We start from the raw sequence: 20586 nt of genomic DNA, 5'->3' as shown, positions 1-20586 counted from the left end.
AGTTATTTCTTATTGTAAAGCTTAAAGTCTCAGTCTGACTAATTCCAGGGAAGGTGTAATCGTTAGCAAAGATTCAAACACACAAAGAGTCACTCAGATGCTCCATTTCCAATTTTGCTACTCCGCAACAGATACCGTGCAACTTCTGTGACCCACACACACACACACACACACACACACAAAGCTGGCAAGGGGAGAACCTATTTGATAACACTATCAGTGGCATCAGTCACGGTGGATAAGTTCTACCTCTTATATCAGAAGCAGTCTGGCTCTGAATGCCAGTGGCTAGGAGGAATCTCAGGTGAGGCACGCTGTTGTGCTCAAGTCCTGCTTATGGGGTTCCCATACGGGCATCTGCTTGGACGCCGTCGGAACAGGGTCCTGGATTAGATGGGCTCCTTTTGGCCTGATGCCAGCCAGATGTTCTTAGCCAAGGGTGGAAGTGGGGTGAAGGGCAGGGGTGTAGTCGTCTGGGGGAGGGGTCTTAGACCCCCTTACTTTTTGGGGAGCAAATTAGGATAGTTAATGGCTTTGCAGTGTGACCAGTAGAGTAATACCTCAGGTAACAAAGTAGATGCATTCCTGGACATTACTTCTTTAACAGAAACTTTGGTACCAGAGGTAAGAATAACATGGAAAGAACAGGGATAGGTTCCTACACCCCCTCGTAGATGGTGGGAGCAGCTTCAACAAGGGCTTTAAAGGGTGTCTACCTGGCCCTCCCCCTCCCTTGAATTATATTGGATTCTTCCCTCCCCAGCCCTGGGCAAAAGCAAGAGATGGCTTTAATGCAAAGCAAAGGCACAGGCTTGTCAGTTGATTGATAGCAAAGCAAAGGCACAGGCTGGACAGTTTCACCTTAAAGCAAAGGCAGGGTCCTGAAAGTTTATCCATAGCAAAGCAAAGCTGGTTAGTTTCACCTTTAAAAAGCCTTTGTTGAAAGGAGCTTCATTACTGGAGGATTCCTTAACAGAGGTATTACTGTATTTAAAAGAAAGTGCTGGGTGACCAGAACCATCCTCCTTTTTCTGCCCCCCCCCAGTTGCAACACACATTCCAAAGTCAGCCCAATAGGTGAAAATGACCCACCATGGGCAGTGGATTCCTGAGGCTGCAAACAGACCCACCACAGCCCTCTTGGTATATGAACACCGTATTTCCTGAAACCAAAAGTTTTACCTCAGTCCCCACCCACCCCTCTCTCTGCAATCCCACCCACCCAAATCCGCACCAGCCCCTCATTCTGCAATCCCGCCCACCCAAATCTCTTCTGGACCCTCATTCCTTAGGGTTGTATGAGGGAAAGGGGGGTCACTGGGGGGCAGATTCTAGCAAAACAAAAAAGATCCAAGGAAGGACAAAAGCAAAATCAGAACAATATGCTGCTTATATAAAACAGATGGAATACATGTGCCAAACAGGGATGGGTGAGAATTTAGATTCAGTTCACATTTCAAGCCAAATTTATCAGATCCATACTTTCCAAAACAACATGAGAACCAATATACAGACAGCTCTCTTTTTGTGGGCACTGACCCCTCCCAGTCTCCCCCGAGGGTTCCTGCTCCACCATGGTTCTGGGCTATTCCTGAATGCTGCCAATTTCGGGGGGCTCTGGATTCTCCTTGACCAGATCCCCCTCAGAAAAGGAATCATCTTGCATGGATGTGACAGCATGGTTCTTTCTGGCAAGACACCCTGAGTTGAAAGGGCTGCTTATGACCCTGTGCATATCAGTATTCTACCACTGTTAAATTTTTGGTTGATATCTGCAGTTTGTCAAATTCTAATGAACATATGTTTAACTAGGGGCTGAAGCCCCTGCATGCTTTGTCCACCAACCCCAACCCCTAACTCCAGGAATGGTACCCCTAACTCCTCACCAGCCACACAGGACTGGATGGGATTCATGGCAGTGAGCCACAAAACTTCCATGGAGACCGTATTCCAGTACCTGTTCCAGGCCATAATGTGTTTTCCCAGCAACACTGGTTGTCGATAAGAGTTAAGTATGGTTCTGCCATTGAAATGATCTTGCACACCTACTGGGACAAAACAGGGTATATGTCTTCCTTATGCAGAATGTTTACAAAAATATTGGTTCAGTTGCTGCTATTTACACTCATTTTCACCTTTGTATACAAATGCTGTTTTAGAATATATATACATCCGCGGATATTTGTGTACACATCGTTTTCATTCTTGCTACGTGTGTTAATTTTTACCGCATTCATAGTTTTCCAAAAAATATAACTAGCCATACTATATGTTGAAGGCTGAAAAATCATTACAGCATTTCAGAACTACTCTTTATGGATATATTTGTTTATTTCTTTGTGTCATCGTAGCAGTTTTGTGGCTTATTGCATGAAGCTCATCTAGTCATGAGTGACTGGTGAATTTCATGGGTCTGGCTCACTGGGCAGTTGCCATTCTGAGCCATTTTCCAGAAAAATATATTCTAGCCTGGAACGGGTATTGGGTTTCTGTGGAAGTTTTGTGGCTTATTGCGTAATTTATTTATTTATTTATTGTACTTATATACTGCCCCAAAGCTCTCTGGGCAGTTTACAGTAACTAAAAACATTAAAACAAATATACAAATTTAACAACACATCTTTTAAAAAGAATTCAATTTTTTTAATTCCTTCAAAACACATACTAAAAGTATAATTAGTGAACAAATTTCTCATTCAACTACTTTAAAAAGCATTCAGTTTCAACATTTAAGCATACCATAGCAGTTTGGAAGGCAGATTTCTTGCCTACTGGGACCTAGTTATCCTACTACCATCAGGCTGTTATCATCAGGTAAGAAAACAAAATGAACCAAGGGCTACATTCTAATGTCAGGTGTACAAGTGCAAGACAGCTACAGAATTAAGGCTTATCTCCGAATAACTCCAGTAAAGGCAACAAATACGTGAACTGCTATTGTGTACCAAATGTGCAACTTGTATGAGCGCTCTAAAGAACTGCTTTATTTAAATCTCATCTAGTCATGCGTGGGTGGTGAATTTGGTAGGCTTGCTCAGAATGTGCTGTTCCATTCCATTATGGATGGCATTTTGGTTATTAAAGGGCTAATGAAATATGGTATTAGAAGGGTTCTGGTTCTTAAATATTGTTCTCAAGTGTCTCTAACCCACCACAGTGTTTTCGGCATGAATTTCTTGATAGGCTGGAGCATTGGGCTGAAAACAACAGAATGAAATTTAACAGGAATAAGGGCAAAGTTCTAAACCTAGGAAAAAGAAACCAAATGCACAGTTATAAGATGGGGGATACTTGGCTCAGCGATACTACATGCGAGAAGGATCTTGGGATTGTTGCTGATCACAATCTGAATATGAGCCAACAGTGCAATGGCTGCAAAAAAGGCAAATGCTATTTTAGGCTGCATTAACCGAAGTATAGTTTCCAAATCGCGTGAAGTATTGCTTCCCCTCTGTTTGGTACTGGTTATGCCTCATCTTGAGTACTGCATCCAGTTGTGGACACAGCACTTTAAGAAGGATGCAGACAATTTGCGGTACAGGTTCAGAGGGGGGCTATGAGGATGATTAGGGGGCTGGAAACAAAGCCTTATGAGGAGAGACTGAAAGAACTGAGCATGTTTAGGCTTGAGAAGACAAGAGTGAGGGAGATAGGATAGCACTCTTCAAGTACTTGAAAGGCTTTCACACAGAGTAGGGACAGGATCTCTTCTCGATCGTCCCAGAGTGCAGGACACAGAATAATGGGCTCAACTTACAGTTGGCTGGGCCAGGGAAGTGATAAACACCTCTTTACGAGAGGGAGTGGTCCCTGGTTGTCTGAAGGAGGCGGCAGTAAGACCACTCCTGAAAAAACCTTCCTTGGACCCAGAAAATTTCAACAGCTACAGACCAGTAGCGAATGTTCCATTCCTGGGCAAGATCCTGGAACGAGTGGTTGCTGGCTAACTCCAGGCGCTATTGGATGAAACTGATTATCTAGATCCATTTCAATCGGGTTTCAGGCCTGGTTTCGGCACTGAGACAGCCTTGGTCGCCCTGTATGATGACCTATGTCGGGAAAGGGACAGAGGGAGTGTAACTCTGCTGATTCTCCTTGACCTCTCAGTGGCTTTTGATACCATCGACCATGGTATCCTTCTGGAGAGGCTCGCGGAGTTGGGAGTTGGAGGCACTGCTTGGCAGTGGTTCCGCTCCTACTTGGCGGGTCGTCTCCAGAAGGTAGTGCTTGGGGAACATTGCTCGACACCTTGGACTCTCCATTGTGGAGTCCCTCAGGGGTCGGTTTTGGCCCCCATGCTTTTTAACATCTACATGAAGCCGTTGGGTGCGGTCATCAGGAGTTTTGGAGTGCGTTGTCGTCAGTACGCTGATGACACGCAGCTCTACTTCTCCTTTTCATCTTCTTCAGGTGAGGCTGTCAATGTGCTGAACCGCTGCCTGGCCGCGATAATGGACTGGATGGGAGCTAACAAACTGAGGCTCAATCCAGACAAGACTGAGATGGTGCTCGTGGATGGTTTCTCTGACCAGGTGATGGATATTTACCTTGTCCTGGATGGGGTTACACTCCCCCTAAAGGAGCGGGTTCGTAGTCTGGGAGTTTTCTTAGATCCTTCCCTGTCACTTGAGGCTCAAGTGGCCTCGGTGGCTCAGAATGCGTTCTACCAACTTCAGTTGGTAGCCCAGCTACGTCCCTACCTGAGCAGAGGGGACCTTACATCAGTTGTACATGCTCTGGTAACCTCGCAATTAGACTACTGCAATGCGCTCTATGTTGGGCTGCCTTTGAAGACAGTTCAGAAGCTACAGCTTGTCCAAAATGCGGCGGCCAGATTAATAACGAGGACCAAGTGGTCGGAACACATAACACCTGTTCTGGCTCGCTTACATCGGCTGCCAATATGCTTCCGGGCCAGATTCAAAGTGTTGGTTTTAACCTATAAAGCCCTATACGGCACGGGACTACAATACCTGTCGGAATGCCTCTGCCGATATGAACCTGCCCGGACACTGCGCTCTACATCGAAGGCCCTCCTCTGAGTCCCGACTCATAGAGAGGCTCGGAGGGTGGTGACAAGAACTAGGGCCTTCTCAGTGGTGGCCCCCGAACTCTGGAATAGTCTCCCCGTTGAGGTGCGTACGGCGCCGACACTGCTGTCTTTTCGGCACCAGCTTAAGACCTGCCTCTTTTCTATGGCGTTTTAATTTAAATTTTAAATAATTATGTAATCTGATTTTTGCACTTTATACGTTTTTGTAATATTTATTATGCACTTTTTATGAGATGTATTTTGTATTTTCTCTTGTACACCGATCGCTAGTCGGGCAGTATAAAAATCTAATAAATAAATAAATAAATAAATAAATTACAGGAAAGCAGATTTTGGCTGAACATCAGGAAAAACTTCCTGTTAGAGCAGTACGGCAATGGAACCCATGACCTAGGGAGGTGGTGGGCTCTCCAACACTGGAGGCATTCAAGAGGCAGCTGGACAGCCACCTATCAGGTATGCTTTAAGTTGGATTCCTGCATTGAGCAGGGGGTTGGACTCGATGGCCTTAGAGGCCCCTTCCAGCTCTATGAGTCTATGATTCATTCTGACCTGCTCCTATTCCTGTTCCTTTCCGGCTTTTACCCCATCCCTGAGAAATGAGGCACTTAAATGTTCTTTTCCTTTTTTCCCCCGGATGGAGGCAAGGCCCCCCTCCTTCAGCTAGCTCTTCTTACTTTCACTTTTCTAGACAGTTCTGAATCCGCTCCTTGCAAATACTCTGACAGTACTCTTTTTCTGTATGTGCCGGTTAGTTACAGAGCTAAGGCCAATTCAGAAATGAATTGTTGCTGTATAGCAGATAAGAACAGCCTCCTGCTCTGAGCCTACAAAGGTGAGTCACTCTAATCCCCCTGTTAAAGAACTTCACCCTCAGGTATTCTCCTTGCAGAGGTTTCTAAACAGGGGAGGGGAAGAGTTGGGGGTTTTATGGAGTTAAACAGCCATTCTTTCGTCAAAAATATTTTGCCCAGGGTAAATGTTCAGAATTGCTGGGCGCCTCTAGTTCCCAGTTCCTTGTTTGCTCGATGCTGGGGGGTGCGCCTTCAGTTACTTATTTTTTATGATTTTTTGACATCATCATGCGCTTACTAGCATTTATGAGCACCCTGATCATTTTGATTCAATAATATTTATTGTTGTGCTTGAAAGGGAGGAAATTCCCCCGATCACAGAAGTATATGGTACAGGGTACCCCAACATGTATTTGGGGGGTCTGGGACATGTTAACTTTGTTTTGAAGTTGCTGGAGCTGTGAACCTTTCTTCTTTTTTGTGTTTCGAACTTTCCAGCAGATAAGGAACTGGGAACTAGTAACCAAGTTCAGAAGCGTTTGAAACAGTCTGTCTCTTGGACGGAGGTTTCTATTACTGGGGGGGGGGATGTTTCCTGTCAGTGTGAAGTCATCCAGCTCCTTTCCATTCAGGCCTTCAGGTAGGTCTGTCTATTAACGTCCAAGGTAACTTGGAATTGGCAACTATGTGTGTCTCCTGGTCCTGCGGGGGTGGGGGGTGGGAGGGAGTGGAGACAGAGAGGAGAGAGATACAGAAAAATGGAAATGGACTGCCTTCAAGTCGATCCCCACGTATGACGACCCTACAAATAGGGTTTTCATGGTAAGCAGTATTCAGAGGTGGTTTACCATTGCCTCCCTCTGAGGCTGAGAGGCAGTGACTGGCCCAAGGTCACACAGTGAGCTTCATGGCGGTGTGGGGATTCGAACCCTGGTCTCCCAGGTCCTAGTCCAACACCTTAACCACTACACCACACTGGAAGAGAAGACTGAGGGGAGATATGATCACACTGTTCAAGTACTTGAAAGGCTGCCACACAGAGGAGGGCCGGGATCTCTTCTCAATCGTCCCACAGTGCAGGACACGGAATAATGGGCTCAAGTTACAGGAAACCAGATTTCGGTTGAACATCAGGAAAAACTTCCTAACTGTTGGAGCTGTACGACAATGTAGCCAATGACCTAGGGAGGTGGTGGGCTCTGCAACACTGGAGGCATTCAAGAGGCAGCTCAATAGACACTGGGTATACTTTAAACTGGATTCCTGCACAGAGCAGGGGTCTGGACTGGATGGTCTTAGAGGTCCCTTCTAACTACTATTCTAGGATTCTATCCCCTTCAGCCCCCTCCACCCTGCCCAGTTGTGCAGATCAGTCTTGCTGCTTCAATTTTCTACCTCCTCAAGCCTAATTTCCATTTTTCCTTTTTTAAAAGAGCTCTTATGGCAACAGTGTTTGAAACGCCCATTTTTGTAGTCTCTGAAGCAGGAAGTTGCCATATCATCGAGTTGCCTTTATTGTTTGAATTTGGATTGTTTGAATTTTATCTCATTTTATCTCATCTTATCTTGTATGCCACAAGTGGTTCTTAATACACCACCCTGGCTCCTGCGCAGGGTGAGAGCCTATGCAGTGAACTGTACAATAGGAGAAAGTTGCTAGATGCCTTCAGAGTGAGGGTCTGCAAGTAGCAGTAGGCTGGCCCTCCCTTGGTTTGAGACAGAGACAGTAGATGTGCCCTGTGCGAAAGGCATTGGGTGGGTCTGGTTGTTCCCAATTCTCTCAGAGGAGTATTGTGATAACTGGTTCTGGTAGGTCTTGTTGGTGGGCTCTTGTTGTGTCCATGTCAGGTGCTTAGGAGGAGTCTTAGTAAGGAGGAACGTGGGTGATGCCACCTCAGTTTCAGTGATCATGGGTACAGGGAGGTATAGCCATGGGGAGGTGGTGAACTACCACAGAAGACGAGGGCAAGGCTATCTACGCCTTGTTCCTCCTTCCCACTCCTCTCATGGATGGGTTCCTCGTTGCTCATCTGCTGCGCGCACTGGCCTGTGTGTGTTGTTGTTTAACGCCAGATCGGTACACAAGAAGACCACACTCATCCATGATCTGATCGTTTAGGGACTGTTTTTTAGGGACTGTTAGTGGCCACCTCTGCTTTCCCTATGGATATTGGTCATCCCGAGTTTTTAATATTCAATATGTGCATAAAATTATGGAAAATTATACAGACGGTAATGGACCTGTAGTATATAAAGCAAGCCTTTAGCTAAACTGTCCTTTTCTAACTTGGATTGTGTTACTTTCACTTTGAGGCAAATGTTCTCAGTGGAACATCAACAGGGAGTTAAGATGTCCGGGCATTCGGCCAACCTAAGTGCTTGTGGTTGACAGAAGTGAATTAGGTTAAAATAATAGAGAACAGGCTTAGGATGCAGGATTAGAACTCATATACACGCTGAGAGGGAGGAATAAGAGTGCACCATGGAAGTGAGTATGCAAAGCCTAGGTTAAGATAAGGAAACACTATAGAAACCAACCAGCCGCGAAGATTGCGGTCAGTTGCCTCTGTCACTGACCGAAGACAGAAGAGAACATCTGCTCTAGGTGTTGACAGCCACACACTCAATGGCTGAAAATACTCCTTTGCTGAGCTTAAGTGATGTATGCTATAGCTTGAAATGTAACATATTGGTGTATGTCCCCAATGCCTGTACTGTTGAGGACTATTGTTCTGGTACACGGTTGTCCGCTTGTAGCTGCAAACATGTACTTTATTGTGTTTATAATAAATGGAAATCAACAAGCGTTTCCGTTGTTGATGTCCTTTTTTTTTTTTAACCTGAGACATCGCTAGACATGAGAAGGCTCTCCGCCCACTTAGTTCGCCTAGTCAGATCTACCTGCCGACAAACACCGCGGAAGCTTAGGTGACCACGATTGTCATACAAGTGTCTAGGTAGATACGGACCTAGGAGGGCCGCAAGAATCCAAAGTCTGGTGCACAGCTTCACAGACAGAGATGGTTCAAAGCTATCTCAGGACCTTTGAGAGCACTCTCCCCTCCTGCAGTTTCCAGCAACTGGTATTTGGAACCATCCTGCTTCCCCTATGGGCTAGGGAACTTTGAACGTGCTTTTTACAACTAGATGGGCTGGAAGAAGTTCAGAAGAGATTATTTTACTCATTCTGATTGATTGCTTTGTCAGTGGTATTTGTTGTTATTACCATTATTAAACTATTAATTATTAAAGCAACGGGTTATGAATTGAATAAAGCTGCTTTAAATTTCATCGTGTGTTATTTATAGGATCATAGAATAGTAGAGTTGGGAGTATCACTAGAAGCTAAAATGATGAAACTGAGGTTATCAGTGGAATAGCCTCCCCGAAGAAATACGCCTGGCGCCGACGCTTCTATCTTTTCGGCGCCAGGTTAAGACCTGGCTATGCTCCCAGGCATTTTAAAGCGTTTAATGTTACAATTTTAAGTCTCTTTGTTTCATTTTATTTATTGTGATATTTTGTATTTCTGTACTTTTAATCTTTTGTACACCGCCCAGAGAGCTATTCGCTATGGGCGGTTTAAGAATGAAATAAAATAAATAAATAAATAAATCATACTTTGGACACATAATGAGAAGACATGATTCATTAGAAAAGATAATAATGCTTGGAAAAACAGCAGAGAGTAGAAAAAGAGGAAGGCCAAACAAGATATAGATTGACTCCATAAAGGAAGCCACAGACCTAAACTTACAAGATCCGAACAAGGTGGTTCATGACAGATGCTCTTGGAGGTCACTGATTCATAGGGTCGCCATAAGTCGTAGTCGACTTGGGGGCACATAACAACAACAACAACAAAGAGTTGGAAGCGGCCTACAAGGCCATCAAGTCCAACCCCCTGTGCAATGCAGGAATCCAAATTAAAGCATCCCTGACAGGTGGCTGTCCAGCTGCCTCCTGAAGGCCTCCAGTGTTGGAGAGCCCATCACCTCCCTAGGTCATGGGTTCCATTGTCATACCACTCTAACAGTTAGGAAGTTTTCCCTGATGTCCAGTCGAAATCTGGCTTCCTGCAACTTGAGCCCATTATTCCGTGCCCTGCACTCTGGGACGATCGAGAAGAGATCCCGGCCCTCCTCTGTGTGACAACCTTTCATGTACTTGAAGAGTGCTCTCCTATCTCCTCCCAGTCTTCTCTTCTCCAGGATAAATGTGCCCAGTTCTTTCAGTCTCTCCTCATTTGCATTAAATCACTTTATTTTTATATGCAATTTTATTTTCTGTAAGTTACTTTGTTTTCTTTCATTTTGTGATACCATCAAGCTTTGTACACCAATTTGAAATTTGCACTTCTTTGAATTCTGCACTGCAGCTCTCCAGCCTACTGACTTGTACAAACATGCATGTACAAAGGTAAAGCATGCATTAAAAACATATATTAGTGAAAATGACATATAAAATGCTTTATAGTGCAGAAAACATAACTATTAGGGGAAATATGATTTGTGAAAATGTGTATAAGGCAAAATTACATACAAAAATATGTATATTAGGAAAAATTTGTACTAAAATGCTGATCATTTTCACGAGAACTTTTTTTTAAAAAATTGCAAACTCCTGTGGAAATATGGAAAACTGAACCTTAGACTGAAAAAACTAAAAACGCAAAGAAGCCCTAAATTACACATTTGCCCATTCCTAGTGCTGTTGATCTTTGCATTTTTGATAATTGAATTTAGTTTACGTGGTAACAATGTGGAATGCCTGAGGATAGAGAAAGGGCTTTGAAGAGATTGCCGCCTTCGGCCTTTTGGGGAGGAAGACCAGTATATAAATGTGATGAATAGATAAATAAATTAAAATCCCCCAGCTGACCTGCTTTGCAAAGTACAGAATACAAATGTTTGCAAAGCGCTTTGAAGTAAAGACATGCTAACATCTTCTGCCATGGCCATCTGAGAAAGCAAGACCAGCAAGATCCAGAAACAAAGTGTCCTGAGACTGTCATCTATGTGGGGAAAATAACAGCCGGCGAGAAACACAGAAAAAGGAAATCTAAAGAGGAGCTCCAGAGAGAGAGAATGAAGCTCACTCGAGCCGCCTGCGCCTTGCTCAACTCAGGAGGGGGCGTGATAGATCCACATACCACCCCTGGAGGTAGGCTAGCTCATGGGCACGCGCCCATCCACAACCCAGCCAGCCCCCGTAGTCTCAAATCCGCGCCCGCCAGCCCCGCGGCTGCCTCGCCCTCCCTCTCCCCGGGAAAGGAGGCGGAGCCCGGGCGGCGGCCAGGGGAGGATCGTGGAGAAGCCCGAGATGGCCGGCGCCGCCGACTCTGCCCGCAGCAGCAGCCACCGCCGCCTGGCCGAGGTGCAGCGCCGCGTCGCCCGGGTCCACCGCAGAGCAGACCCGGAGGAACAACTCCGCTTCTACGAAGGCTGGGCTCCGGAGTACGAAGAGGTGCCCCTCCCTCTCTCCTTACCCCGCTTCTCTTCTGCCTTAGTTCTCCCCCTCTGGCTGGGAGGCGCGCCCCCCCAAGCGGCTGGAGGGAGCCCTAAAGAGGCTGCTCTTGAGCGCGTGCAAGAGCGCCTTTCCCTCTCCACCTGCCAGAGGGGTCGAGAGTTTGCCCATCTAGGCATTGAATGCGGCGCCCCGGGGGGAGGGGGAGGACACTGCAATTTATTTATTTATTTATTGTTTTTTAAATGGGGGGAAATATTAGGGGGGCGGGGGTGGACCTCCCTGTACCCCATACCCCCCCCACTACAGGCCTCTAGAGAAATCCATGCACTGGTTTCGGCGCCATCATCACACCTAAATAGAACTGCCTCATTCAGAGGCAGGCTACCTCTCAATACCGATTGTGGCCGGGGAGGGGGAGGTGTTGGGCAAATAATAGCCTTCTGTGCCCTGTCTGAGGGCTTCCCAGGGGCAACTGGTTGGCTACTGACAGAAAGTGGAATCCAGGCTAAAGGCTTGATTTGGCAAAGCAGGTGTTGTTTTTTTCCTGTTCTGTCAGTGTGTTGTAGTGGTTGGAGTGCTGGACTGCGACCTGGGAGACCAGGGTTCGAATCCCCACACAGCCATGAAGCTCACTGGGTGACCTTGGGCCAGTCACAGCCTCAGAGGAAGGCAATGGTAAACCCCCTCTGAATACCACTTACCATGAAAACTCTGTTCATAGGGTCACCATAAGTCGGGGTCGACTTGAAGGCAGTACATTTCCATTTTCTGAATTTAAGCCCCAGAACCCTTTTTCTCCACCTGGGGTACAGGACGTAAGAACAAAAAGGATGCCCTCGAGCATATATAGAGTGCCGGCCTCTTCCCCAGGAAAGCAGCCCACATAGCCCTACCACACATCTGGGGTTAGAGGGCCAAGGCTATTATTTTCAATCAGTTGTCTGGAAGCAATATTAGGCTGGTAGGATGTGCAACGGCCTTTGCCAATCTGGTGCCCTCCAGATGTGGTTGGACTCCAACACCCATCAGCATGCTGGGAGTTGGAGTCCAACCACATCTGGGAGGCCATGCGGACAGTGAAGGCTCACGTGCAGGGTTGTACTCATCTGTGTTGAGCAGAGCCATTGCCAAATAAATCAAGCAGTAGTCTACAATAGGGGCCCGCTTTACGGCGTTCCGTTTTCCGGCGTTCCGCTGATGCGGCGGCTTTCAATTAGGGGAAATTCCCTGTTTTAAAGCCGATTTTGCACTTTTGCGGCATTTTTGCACGACGCGACCCATTATAATCAATGGGTTCCGCTTTATGGCGATTTCCGCTTTACGGCAGGGGCCTGGTTCCTAACCCGCCGTATAAGCGGGGCCCTACTGTAGTGGCAAATTTAGAAACACAGTGTCCCTTCATGATAGTCACAGCCACGCCCCCTCCTCCCTTTTCCCTGCTGAGTTGAGAAAGAGATTCTTCTTAATACCTTCCCTCACAACAACAGATATTCCTGGGAGCCAAAAATCGTGAAAGGGGAGTGTAAGCTACTGAGAAGAGTCTTCTCAGTGTCTGTCTCGTCTCCTTTCACTCTGATTGGCAGGAAAAGACAAGGAAGCATGTTAGAAGATTCTTCTCAATGGCTTGTAGGATGCTGGAGAGAGGGCAAAATCTGAATTATTAGATTTATATCCCGCCCTTCCTCCCAGTATTTTTATGTCTTTGTTTGTTTATTTATTTGTTGCATTTATATCCCACCTTTGAGCTCAAGGCAGCATACATGGTTCTCCCCCTTCTCATTTAATCCCCACAACAGCCCTGTGAAGTAGATTAGACTGAGAAGCAGTGACTGGCCCAAGGCCACCCAGTGAGCTTCATAGCTAAGCCGGGATTCGAACCCTGGGCTCTCCCAGGTCCTCATCCCTCCTCACTCTAACCGCTACACCACACTAGTTCTGTAATATATTTGATTTTAAATTTTTATATGGTTGTATTGTGTATATATGTTGTAAACTGCTTTGAGATATATATAAATATAAATAGCAGTATACAGATATTTTTACAAGTAAATAAAGGCCACTTTAATACTTAGTCTCTAAGCAGTTTACAAAATAACAAATACATTATATATAACAAACAATGAAACTGAGAGACTGCAATATTACGCAATGCGATATCAAGGAAAACTGCAATAAAATGCAATAAAACTGATGATGATGATGTACTAGGTGGTTAAAAAGGGGATTTCCACACACACACGCACCATGTGTGGATTGTGGAATCCATCCAAGTGGACAGGCAAGAGAGGAGTACTATTAATAAAAGAGGGAGGATGAATTAATGCAGGAGTAGAAAAAGTTCTCCATCATTGCCGGCATCTAGCAACACAGAGGATCCCTTCTTCTCTCCATCTTCCTGGCCACTTCTGCCCCACAATGGAAGCCTGTCCCTGGGCCCAAACTGTGCAGGGCGTGGGGGATGGCATTATTATTATTTCCTGCATTGAGCAGGGGGTGGGACTTGATGGCCTTATAGGCCCCTTCCAACTCTACTGTTCTAGGACCACCGTGATGTATGAATCTCTGAGCTGGAGAGAGCACTGCTTCCTTTTCCGCCCAGTCTAGGACTCTGCTCCAAAGCAATAAAAAAGGGGGGCAGAAAACACAGAATGTTCTCTTTGGATATGAGAGGCCAAAAGTCCAGGTCTTGGCGTCTAGCCATAGAATTCTGCACGTGGGGTTTGGCAAATCTCCCTTTTGCTTCCTGCGGCTAATACACTGTTTTCGTAGAGGTATGATGGGTGCATCAGTTAAAACGACGCATGCTGGGAGATCCCGTATTCCTGTGACTGAATGGCTCTCTTTTTTTTCCCGGCAGGATGTTGCGGTCTTGCAGTATCAAGCCCCACAGCTGGCAGCCGCCTGTCTGGCCTCCATTTTCCAGGGCCCCCTCCAAGAGGCTCTAGTGCTGGACGTGGCCTGTGGCACAGGGCTCGTAGCCCAGGAGGTAACTGGGGCGTCTCAGCAGAGGGCACAGGAGGGCATGTCTCCACCTCGGTCATCTGCCAGGTCTGGGAGCCGTCAGCTGATTTGTCGAGTTAGTTTTTTGGCACAGCAGTCTCACCGCGCAGTGGGAACTTCCCCAGTCTGACGGGGGCTGTCGTATCTTACCTGGTGCAGGGGGACAGGGGAATTCTTGGTAAGGCTGCCACCAGAGTAAAGAAAGCTTATCCTATTGAACCTGCTGTGTAGTGGATTAGATCACGTGCGTTCCCAAACTGTGGCCTGTGGACCACCAGTGGTGCATGTGCTTCATTCAGGTGGTCTGCACCATGTCTGTGAAAAACGATCTGACAATTTGAATTCTGTGTAATTCTATGGAATTCAAGTTGCAATGCAATAACGCTACCAACTGGGGTGCTGATCTTGTAGTCCAGAGGTTAGCCCACCTGGTACATCCCAGATGTTTTGGACTACAACGCCAATCAGCCCCAGTCGGCTTGGCCAATGATCAGGCATGATGGGAGCTATAGTCCACAACATCTGGAGGACACCATGTTGAATACCTGTGTTATAGTCCATTTGGCCCTACATAGCCCCCATCTGGCTTGGATGGGCATGGAGTGCGTGGGTCAAAGTGCTACTCAGATGTCCGGTACATGCATGTTGGATTAGCAGCCAGGAGCAGATATGGTTCCACGCTAGGGATATGTGATTTATACTGAAAGATACCTGAAACATCATCTTACCCCTTATGTACCCAGTTGAACACTGCGCTCTGCAGGTGAGGGCCTCATGCAGATACCATCTTATCAGGAGGCCCATTCCGTACAACATGCGAAGAGGGCTTTTATTTTTGTGGCACTGACCCTTTGGAATTCCCTCCCCTTAATTATAAGACAGGCACCATCTCTGTTACTTTTTTGGCGCCTACTGAAGACCTTCCTCTTTCAACAAGTAGAGGCCTTTGTCCCAGTCCACATCCGTGTTGCAATTGCGCTTTAAGATGTTATTTAAGATCTTTTCTTTTTAAGATCTTTTCTTTTTAAGATGCTTTATAGATGATTTTAGAGTTTTGTTGACTTTGCTGCCCTGGGGTCCTTCTGGGAGGAAGGGCGGGATGTAAATTTAATAAATAAATGAATAAATAAATCTGCTGTCCATACTAAGCTTCAGGTAAAGGGCTTTCGCCACCTGCATGGCCTGGATGGCAGCCAGGCGATGCTGGAACATGCGCGTTGCAAAGGGCTGTACCAGGATCTGAAGCGGTGCCTGCTGGGCCAGGAGGCCTTACCAGCTGCTGAAGGTAACAGGATCAAGATGTGGGGGGGGGTTGTGTGTGCAGTTGTGCAGAGTTGGAAAAAAGGTGGAACTGGAAAAATCTTTGTGCAGTTGGAAAGCTGATAATGTGTAGCAGGGAAAATGTGCAGCAGGGAACTAGACATGTTAGATTATGTATTTATTTACAGTTGCTTGGAGACCTTCAGGTAACAAGCGACTAATAAATCTAAATAATAATAATGTGCTTAAATAAGAGGCTGGTTACATGAGAATGTGCTCAGTTTCCATACTTAAAGCAAGTTGCCCAAACCATGTTACAACACCTTCTTCTTGGCCGGATCCTTCTCCATCTTCAGGCAGGTAACGTCATCGCGTCCTTGCAAATACTCTGACAGTACTCTTTTTCTGTGCGTGCCGGTTAGTTACAGAGCTAAGGCCAATTCAGAAACGAATTGTTGCTGTATAGCAGATAAGAACACCGACACCGATATGGGGTGTAAGGAAGGAGCAAAGCCTACTTTGCGTTCCTTTGGCTTTTGGGTCTGTCTGGTGCGGGATGTCTGATGGGGAATGGGTGCAACTGGGAAATCTGCTTTTAAGAAGGCCTGGTTTTCACGCCCTGAGAAATCGGGTGTGTGGGTTAGGAACAGGGGCAAGGTTTTGTGGGCCAGAGGTCGCTCCTGTGTGTCCCTGAGGCTAAACTCCCTGCGATCACCTGTGTCACTCCCTCTGAAGAGCCAGATGCGAAATATACTGCTCTGCCGCTCGAGGTCCAAATGGCCTTGGTTATGCAGGGTGCCTTTTCCCAGCTCTGTGTTGGTTGTTCCTTGGTTATATTCACACCAGACATTTATTCCCCTTTAAACATGACTTCCCCCAAAGGATCCTGGGAAGGTTAGTTTGGGAAGGGTGCGGAGAGCTGTTAGGAGACCCCTGATCCCGTCACGGAGCGACAATTCCCAGAGTTCTCTGGGCAGAGGGACTGACTGTTAATACCTTGGAGAATTGTAGCGCTGTGAGGGGAGAATATCTCACAGGACTGTTGTGAAGATGAATGTCAGTCCTGACATTTCCTTCTTGCAGGAAAGACGGAATATAAGTGAAAAAATCATTTTTTTAAAATCAGCGGTATATATATCAGCTGGTTATAAATAAAATATCAGTGGCAGAGCATCTGGTTTACATGCAGAGGATCCCAGGTTCAACCCCGGCATCCCCTGGAGAGCAGCTGCCAGTCAGTGTGGACAGTACTGAGCTAGATGGACCAGTGCTCTGCATGAAGTCTGGGGCAGGTTTGTGTGTTCCTTAGAAACAAACAAAGAAAACCTACAGTGAAAGGTGGAATAGAAACGGTGTAACTAAATAAATAATATATATTTATTATTTAAAAATAAATAACCTGTCCTGTCGCTTTTGCCCAGGCTGCTACGATGCCGTTCTGATTGTGGGTGCTCTCAGCGAAGGACAGGTGCCCACCAGCGTTGTTCCCGAGTTGCTCCGTGTCACCAAAGCAGGTGGGGCTCTTACAGAGGATGCCTTGTTGCAAGGGAAGGGGCACATTTTTGAAAAACAAAAATATCACCCGAGTTCTTATAACCTAGAGGTGGGAAACCTCAGGCCTTGGCAGAGATGTAACAACCCAGGGGGGAAAAAACTAGAAAAAACGGGGGGACCCAAAAAATTTCTGAACGCTTCCTCTCTTTTTTTGGAAAAAATGAGGGGGGTGTTCCCGGAGGCATTCGATTTCGGCTGAACATCAGGAAAAATTTCCTGGAGGACCAGGATCTCTTCTCAGTCGTCCCAGAGTGCAGGACACAGAATAACGGGCTCAAGTTGCAGGAAGCCAGATTTCGACTGGACATCAGGAAAAACTTCCTAACTGTTAGAGCGGTATGACAGTGGAACCCATGACCTAGGGAGGTGGTGGGCTCTCCAACACTGGAGGCCTTCAGGAGGCAGCTGGACAGCCACCTGTCAGGGATGCTTTAATTTGGATTCCTGCATTGAGCAGGGGGTTGGACTAGATGGCCAACTCTGTGATTCTATGATAAGCTGCCCTTGAACTGAAGCTGCTGGATCGGATAGGCCACGGCTAGTGAACAATGTGGTTCTACCTTCCAGGGGGCCACCTTGGTAGTTCTGCCACCCTCAAAAGTTCAGGGGGCTGGCCTGGGAGTGGACATTCCCTGTGGCAGCCCCTACATTGTGGAACTCCCTCCCTGCAGAGGTGTGAAGGTACCTTTGCTGTACAGTTTTTGATGAATGCTGCACCTCTTTATCCTGGCCTTTGACACCTGAGGCGCTTGTTTCCAGGACCCACCCAATTCTTTTGTTTTTAACACTGAATTTTAAACTGGGGCCTGCTGGTGAAGAGTGGGTAATAAATAGCATAGTAAGAGTAGTAGTAACACTAATGACAGTAATAATAATAATAATAACATTGGACTCCAACTCCCACAATCCATTTGCTGTGCTTGGAGGAACTGAAGGGATTTGGCATCCAATCTGGCAACATCTGGAGAGTGCCACATTATCTATCCCTGGGCTGGTGCATATTTGGGCTAGGGCTGATCCAGCAAGGAACGATTTGTGAACCTGTGGTCGCTAGATGGTGCTGGTGTCCTGGGAGACTTTTGAACCAGGCCGTGACTTGAGGGAGGAGCGGGAAGTGAATTATTCAGCTACATCTGCAAGTTTGGGGAAGTCTTCCTTGACAGATTTCACACAAGCCACGCTGAAACACTTGGAAATCTCCCCGCAACCCTTGTTCTTGCAGGGCCTGCGTGAAAGACAGAGATGCCTTTAAACTTGTGTTTATATCAGGTCTGATGGCCTTACAAAATTGAGGATTTACAGTCACGTTTCTTCAACCCCCTTCATTTTTTAAAAACGTCCCTTGTGAAGAGCAACACACTCTCTCTCTCTCTGAAATGCATTTTCAGTCCTCAGCCTACCCTTTTCCCCACAGGGCTGTACACATTTGGCAATGATGCCCCCCCCATTTTAACATATATGGAAGTGTGACAGGAAAGCCTTGTCAGTCTCACCAGTGCTGATTTCCTTCTCTCTTGTCCTCATTGCCCTCCAGCAAAACTGACTAAATGTTTTGTCAGTTTCACCAAGGCTTGGAGAAAGTCACCCCTTTCCTTTGCTTTCCTTGAAGTTTCTTGCAGGTCCAAAGTGTGGTATGGGGGTGTTTTCCAGCAAGGGGGCATATTTAAAATAGATGTATTTTAAATTGTATTTGTTTTCAGTTATTGTAAACCCCCCAGAGAGCTTCGGCTATGGGGCGGTATACAAGTTTAATAAATAAATAAATAAATAAATAAATAAATAGTATCATAAGAATGTAAGAAGAGCCCGGCTGATGGGTCAGGCCAAAGGGGGCCCATCTAGTCCCAGCATCCTGTTCTCACAGTGGCCAGCCAGATGCCTATCGGGAGCTTGCAAGCAGGACCTGAGTGCAACAGCAACTCTCTCCACTTGGGAGTGTCAGCAAGCAGCATTCAGATACTGCTTCCAACACCAGAGATACACCACAGCTATTGTGGTTAGTAGCCATTAACCTCTTCAGTGCATTTGTCTTGTAATGCTCAACATCTAAGGCCCTCCTCCGGGTGCCTACTCCGAGGGAAGCTTGGAGGGTGGCAACAAGGGAGAGGGCCTTCTCAGTGGTGGCCCCCAAATTATGGAATGATCCTTATGACGAGGTGCGCCTGGCGCCAACACTGTTATCTTTTCGGCGCCAGGTCAAGACTTTCCTCTTCTCCCAGGCATGTGTTTTTAAATTGTTTTAAATTTTTTTAAATTGTATTTTAAATTGTTTTTAAAAGATGTGTTTTAAATTTGTATATTTGTTTTAATGTTTTTAGTTACTGTAAACCACCCAGAGAGCTTCGGCTATGGGGTGGTATATAAATACAATAAAATACCTCTAGTGGGAGCGAGTTCCATAGTTTAACTATGTGCTGTATGAAGAAATCCTTCCTTTTGTCTGTCCTGAATCTTCCAACATTCAGCTTCATTGGATGTCCACGAGTTCTAGTGTTACGAGAGAGGGAGAAAAACTTCGCTCTATCTACTTTCTCCATGCCATGCATAATTTTCTACACTTCTAGCATGTTCCCTCCTCTTACTTTCATTTGTTTCTAAACTAAAAAGCCCCAGATGTTGCAACCTTTCCTCACAGTGGAGCCTCTCCAACCCAATGATCATGTTAGTTGTCCTTTTCAGTATGCAGGAGCGCCAATGCGCCTGGTGGTACTTTTCATTTTTTTACAAAGAAACTGGCGTCTGTGAAACCAGCGAGTCTTGTCCCCTAGACTTGGACAATTGTTTTTCTTCATGACCTGCTTTGTTCTGACAGGAGGCTACGTGTGCCTGACCACCCGGAGCAACCTGAGCAACTTGGAGTACAAAGCCAAATTGCACCAGGTGCTAGACCAACTGGAAGAACAAGGACTGTGGCGAAAAGTCACGGAGCAAGACGTTGAGAAATGGGAAAGGGCGACCTCAGAGCAGGAGTCTGCACAGGGTTTGGACTATATCTCTGGGGTGGTATACCTTTATCAAAAGAACCCAGTCCCTGTTCTGTGAGAAAATAGGTCATTCCTCTGTCGGCTGGGAGATGTTGCTGTCCAACATGTGAAGCATTAATAAACCAGGCTGGGCCTTCACATATGCAGAATCAGCGTGACTGATTGAATTTATTTATTTATGCCACCTTTCTGCAGCAAACTGCATCCAAAGCAGCTCACGACAAGCATTCAAATATCAAAATGCAAAGCACTGGAAACCAGTGTACAAAACATAATTTCAACTGGGAGGGGGAAAAAACCAACAATTGAACAAGCATAAAATGAATTCAGTATTACAAAAGAAATAATCTGGATTTAAATATATAAGTAGGACGCTAAGATGCTAGAGCTCCAGACTCATGTCTCGCTGTCCCCAAAGGAGCCTTGGCAGCCTGCCTTAAATGCAATTCAGACGGCAGGGGTCCTCTCACCA

General features: G+C 46.2%; 1 protein-coding gene across 1 annotated transcript; it reads left to right on the top strand.

Annotated features, from left to right (window-relative positions):
* Positions 1 to 5710: 5710 nt before the first annotated feature.
* Positions 5711 to 20255, top strand: METTL27 (methyltransferase like 27). The gene is made up of 6 exons (XM_061604788.1): positions 5711 to 5888; positions 10818 to 11313; positions 14174 to 14302; positions 15466 to 15601; positions 16998 to 17090; positions 19943 to 20255. The coding sequence occupies exons 2-6, from the start codon at positions 11023 to 11025 to the stop codon at positions 20170 to 20172; spliced, it is 879 nt and encodes a 292-aa protein (XP_061460772.1). The 5' UTR covers positions 5711 to 5888; positions 10818 to 11022; the 3' UTR covers positions 20173 to 20255.
* The last annotated feature ends 331 nt before the right edge of the window (positions 20256 to 20586 follow it).

The sequence above is a fragment of the Rhineura floridana genome, chromosome 21, assembly GCF_030035675.1.
Source record: "Rhineura floridana isolate rRhiFlo1 chromosome 21, rRhiFlo1.hap2, whole genome shotgun sequence".
NCBI classification, from domain to species: Eukaryota; Metazoa; Chordata; class Lepidosauria; order Squamata; family Rhineuridae; genus Rhineura; species Rhineura floridana.
Note: the sequence above shows the minus strand (reverse complement) of the source record. Positions and strands in the feature narration are given on the sequence as shown.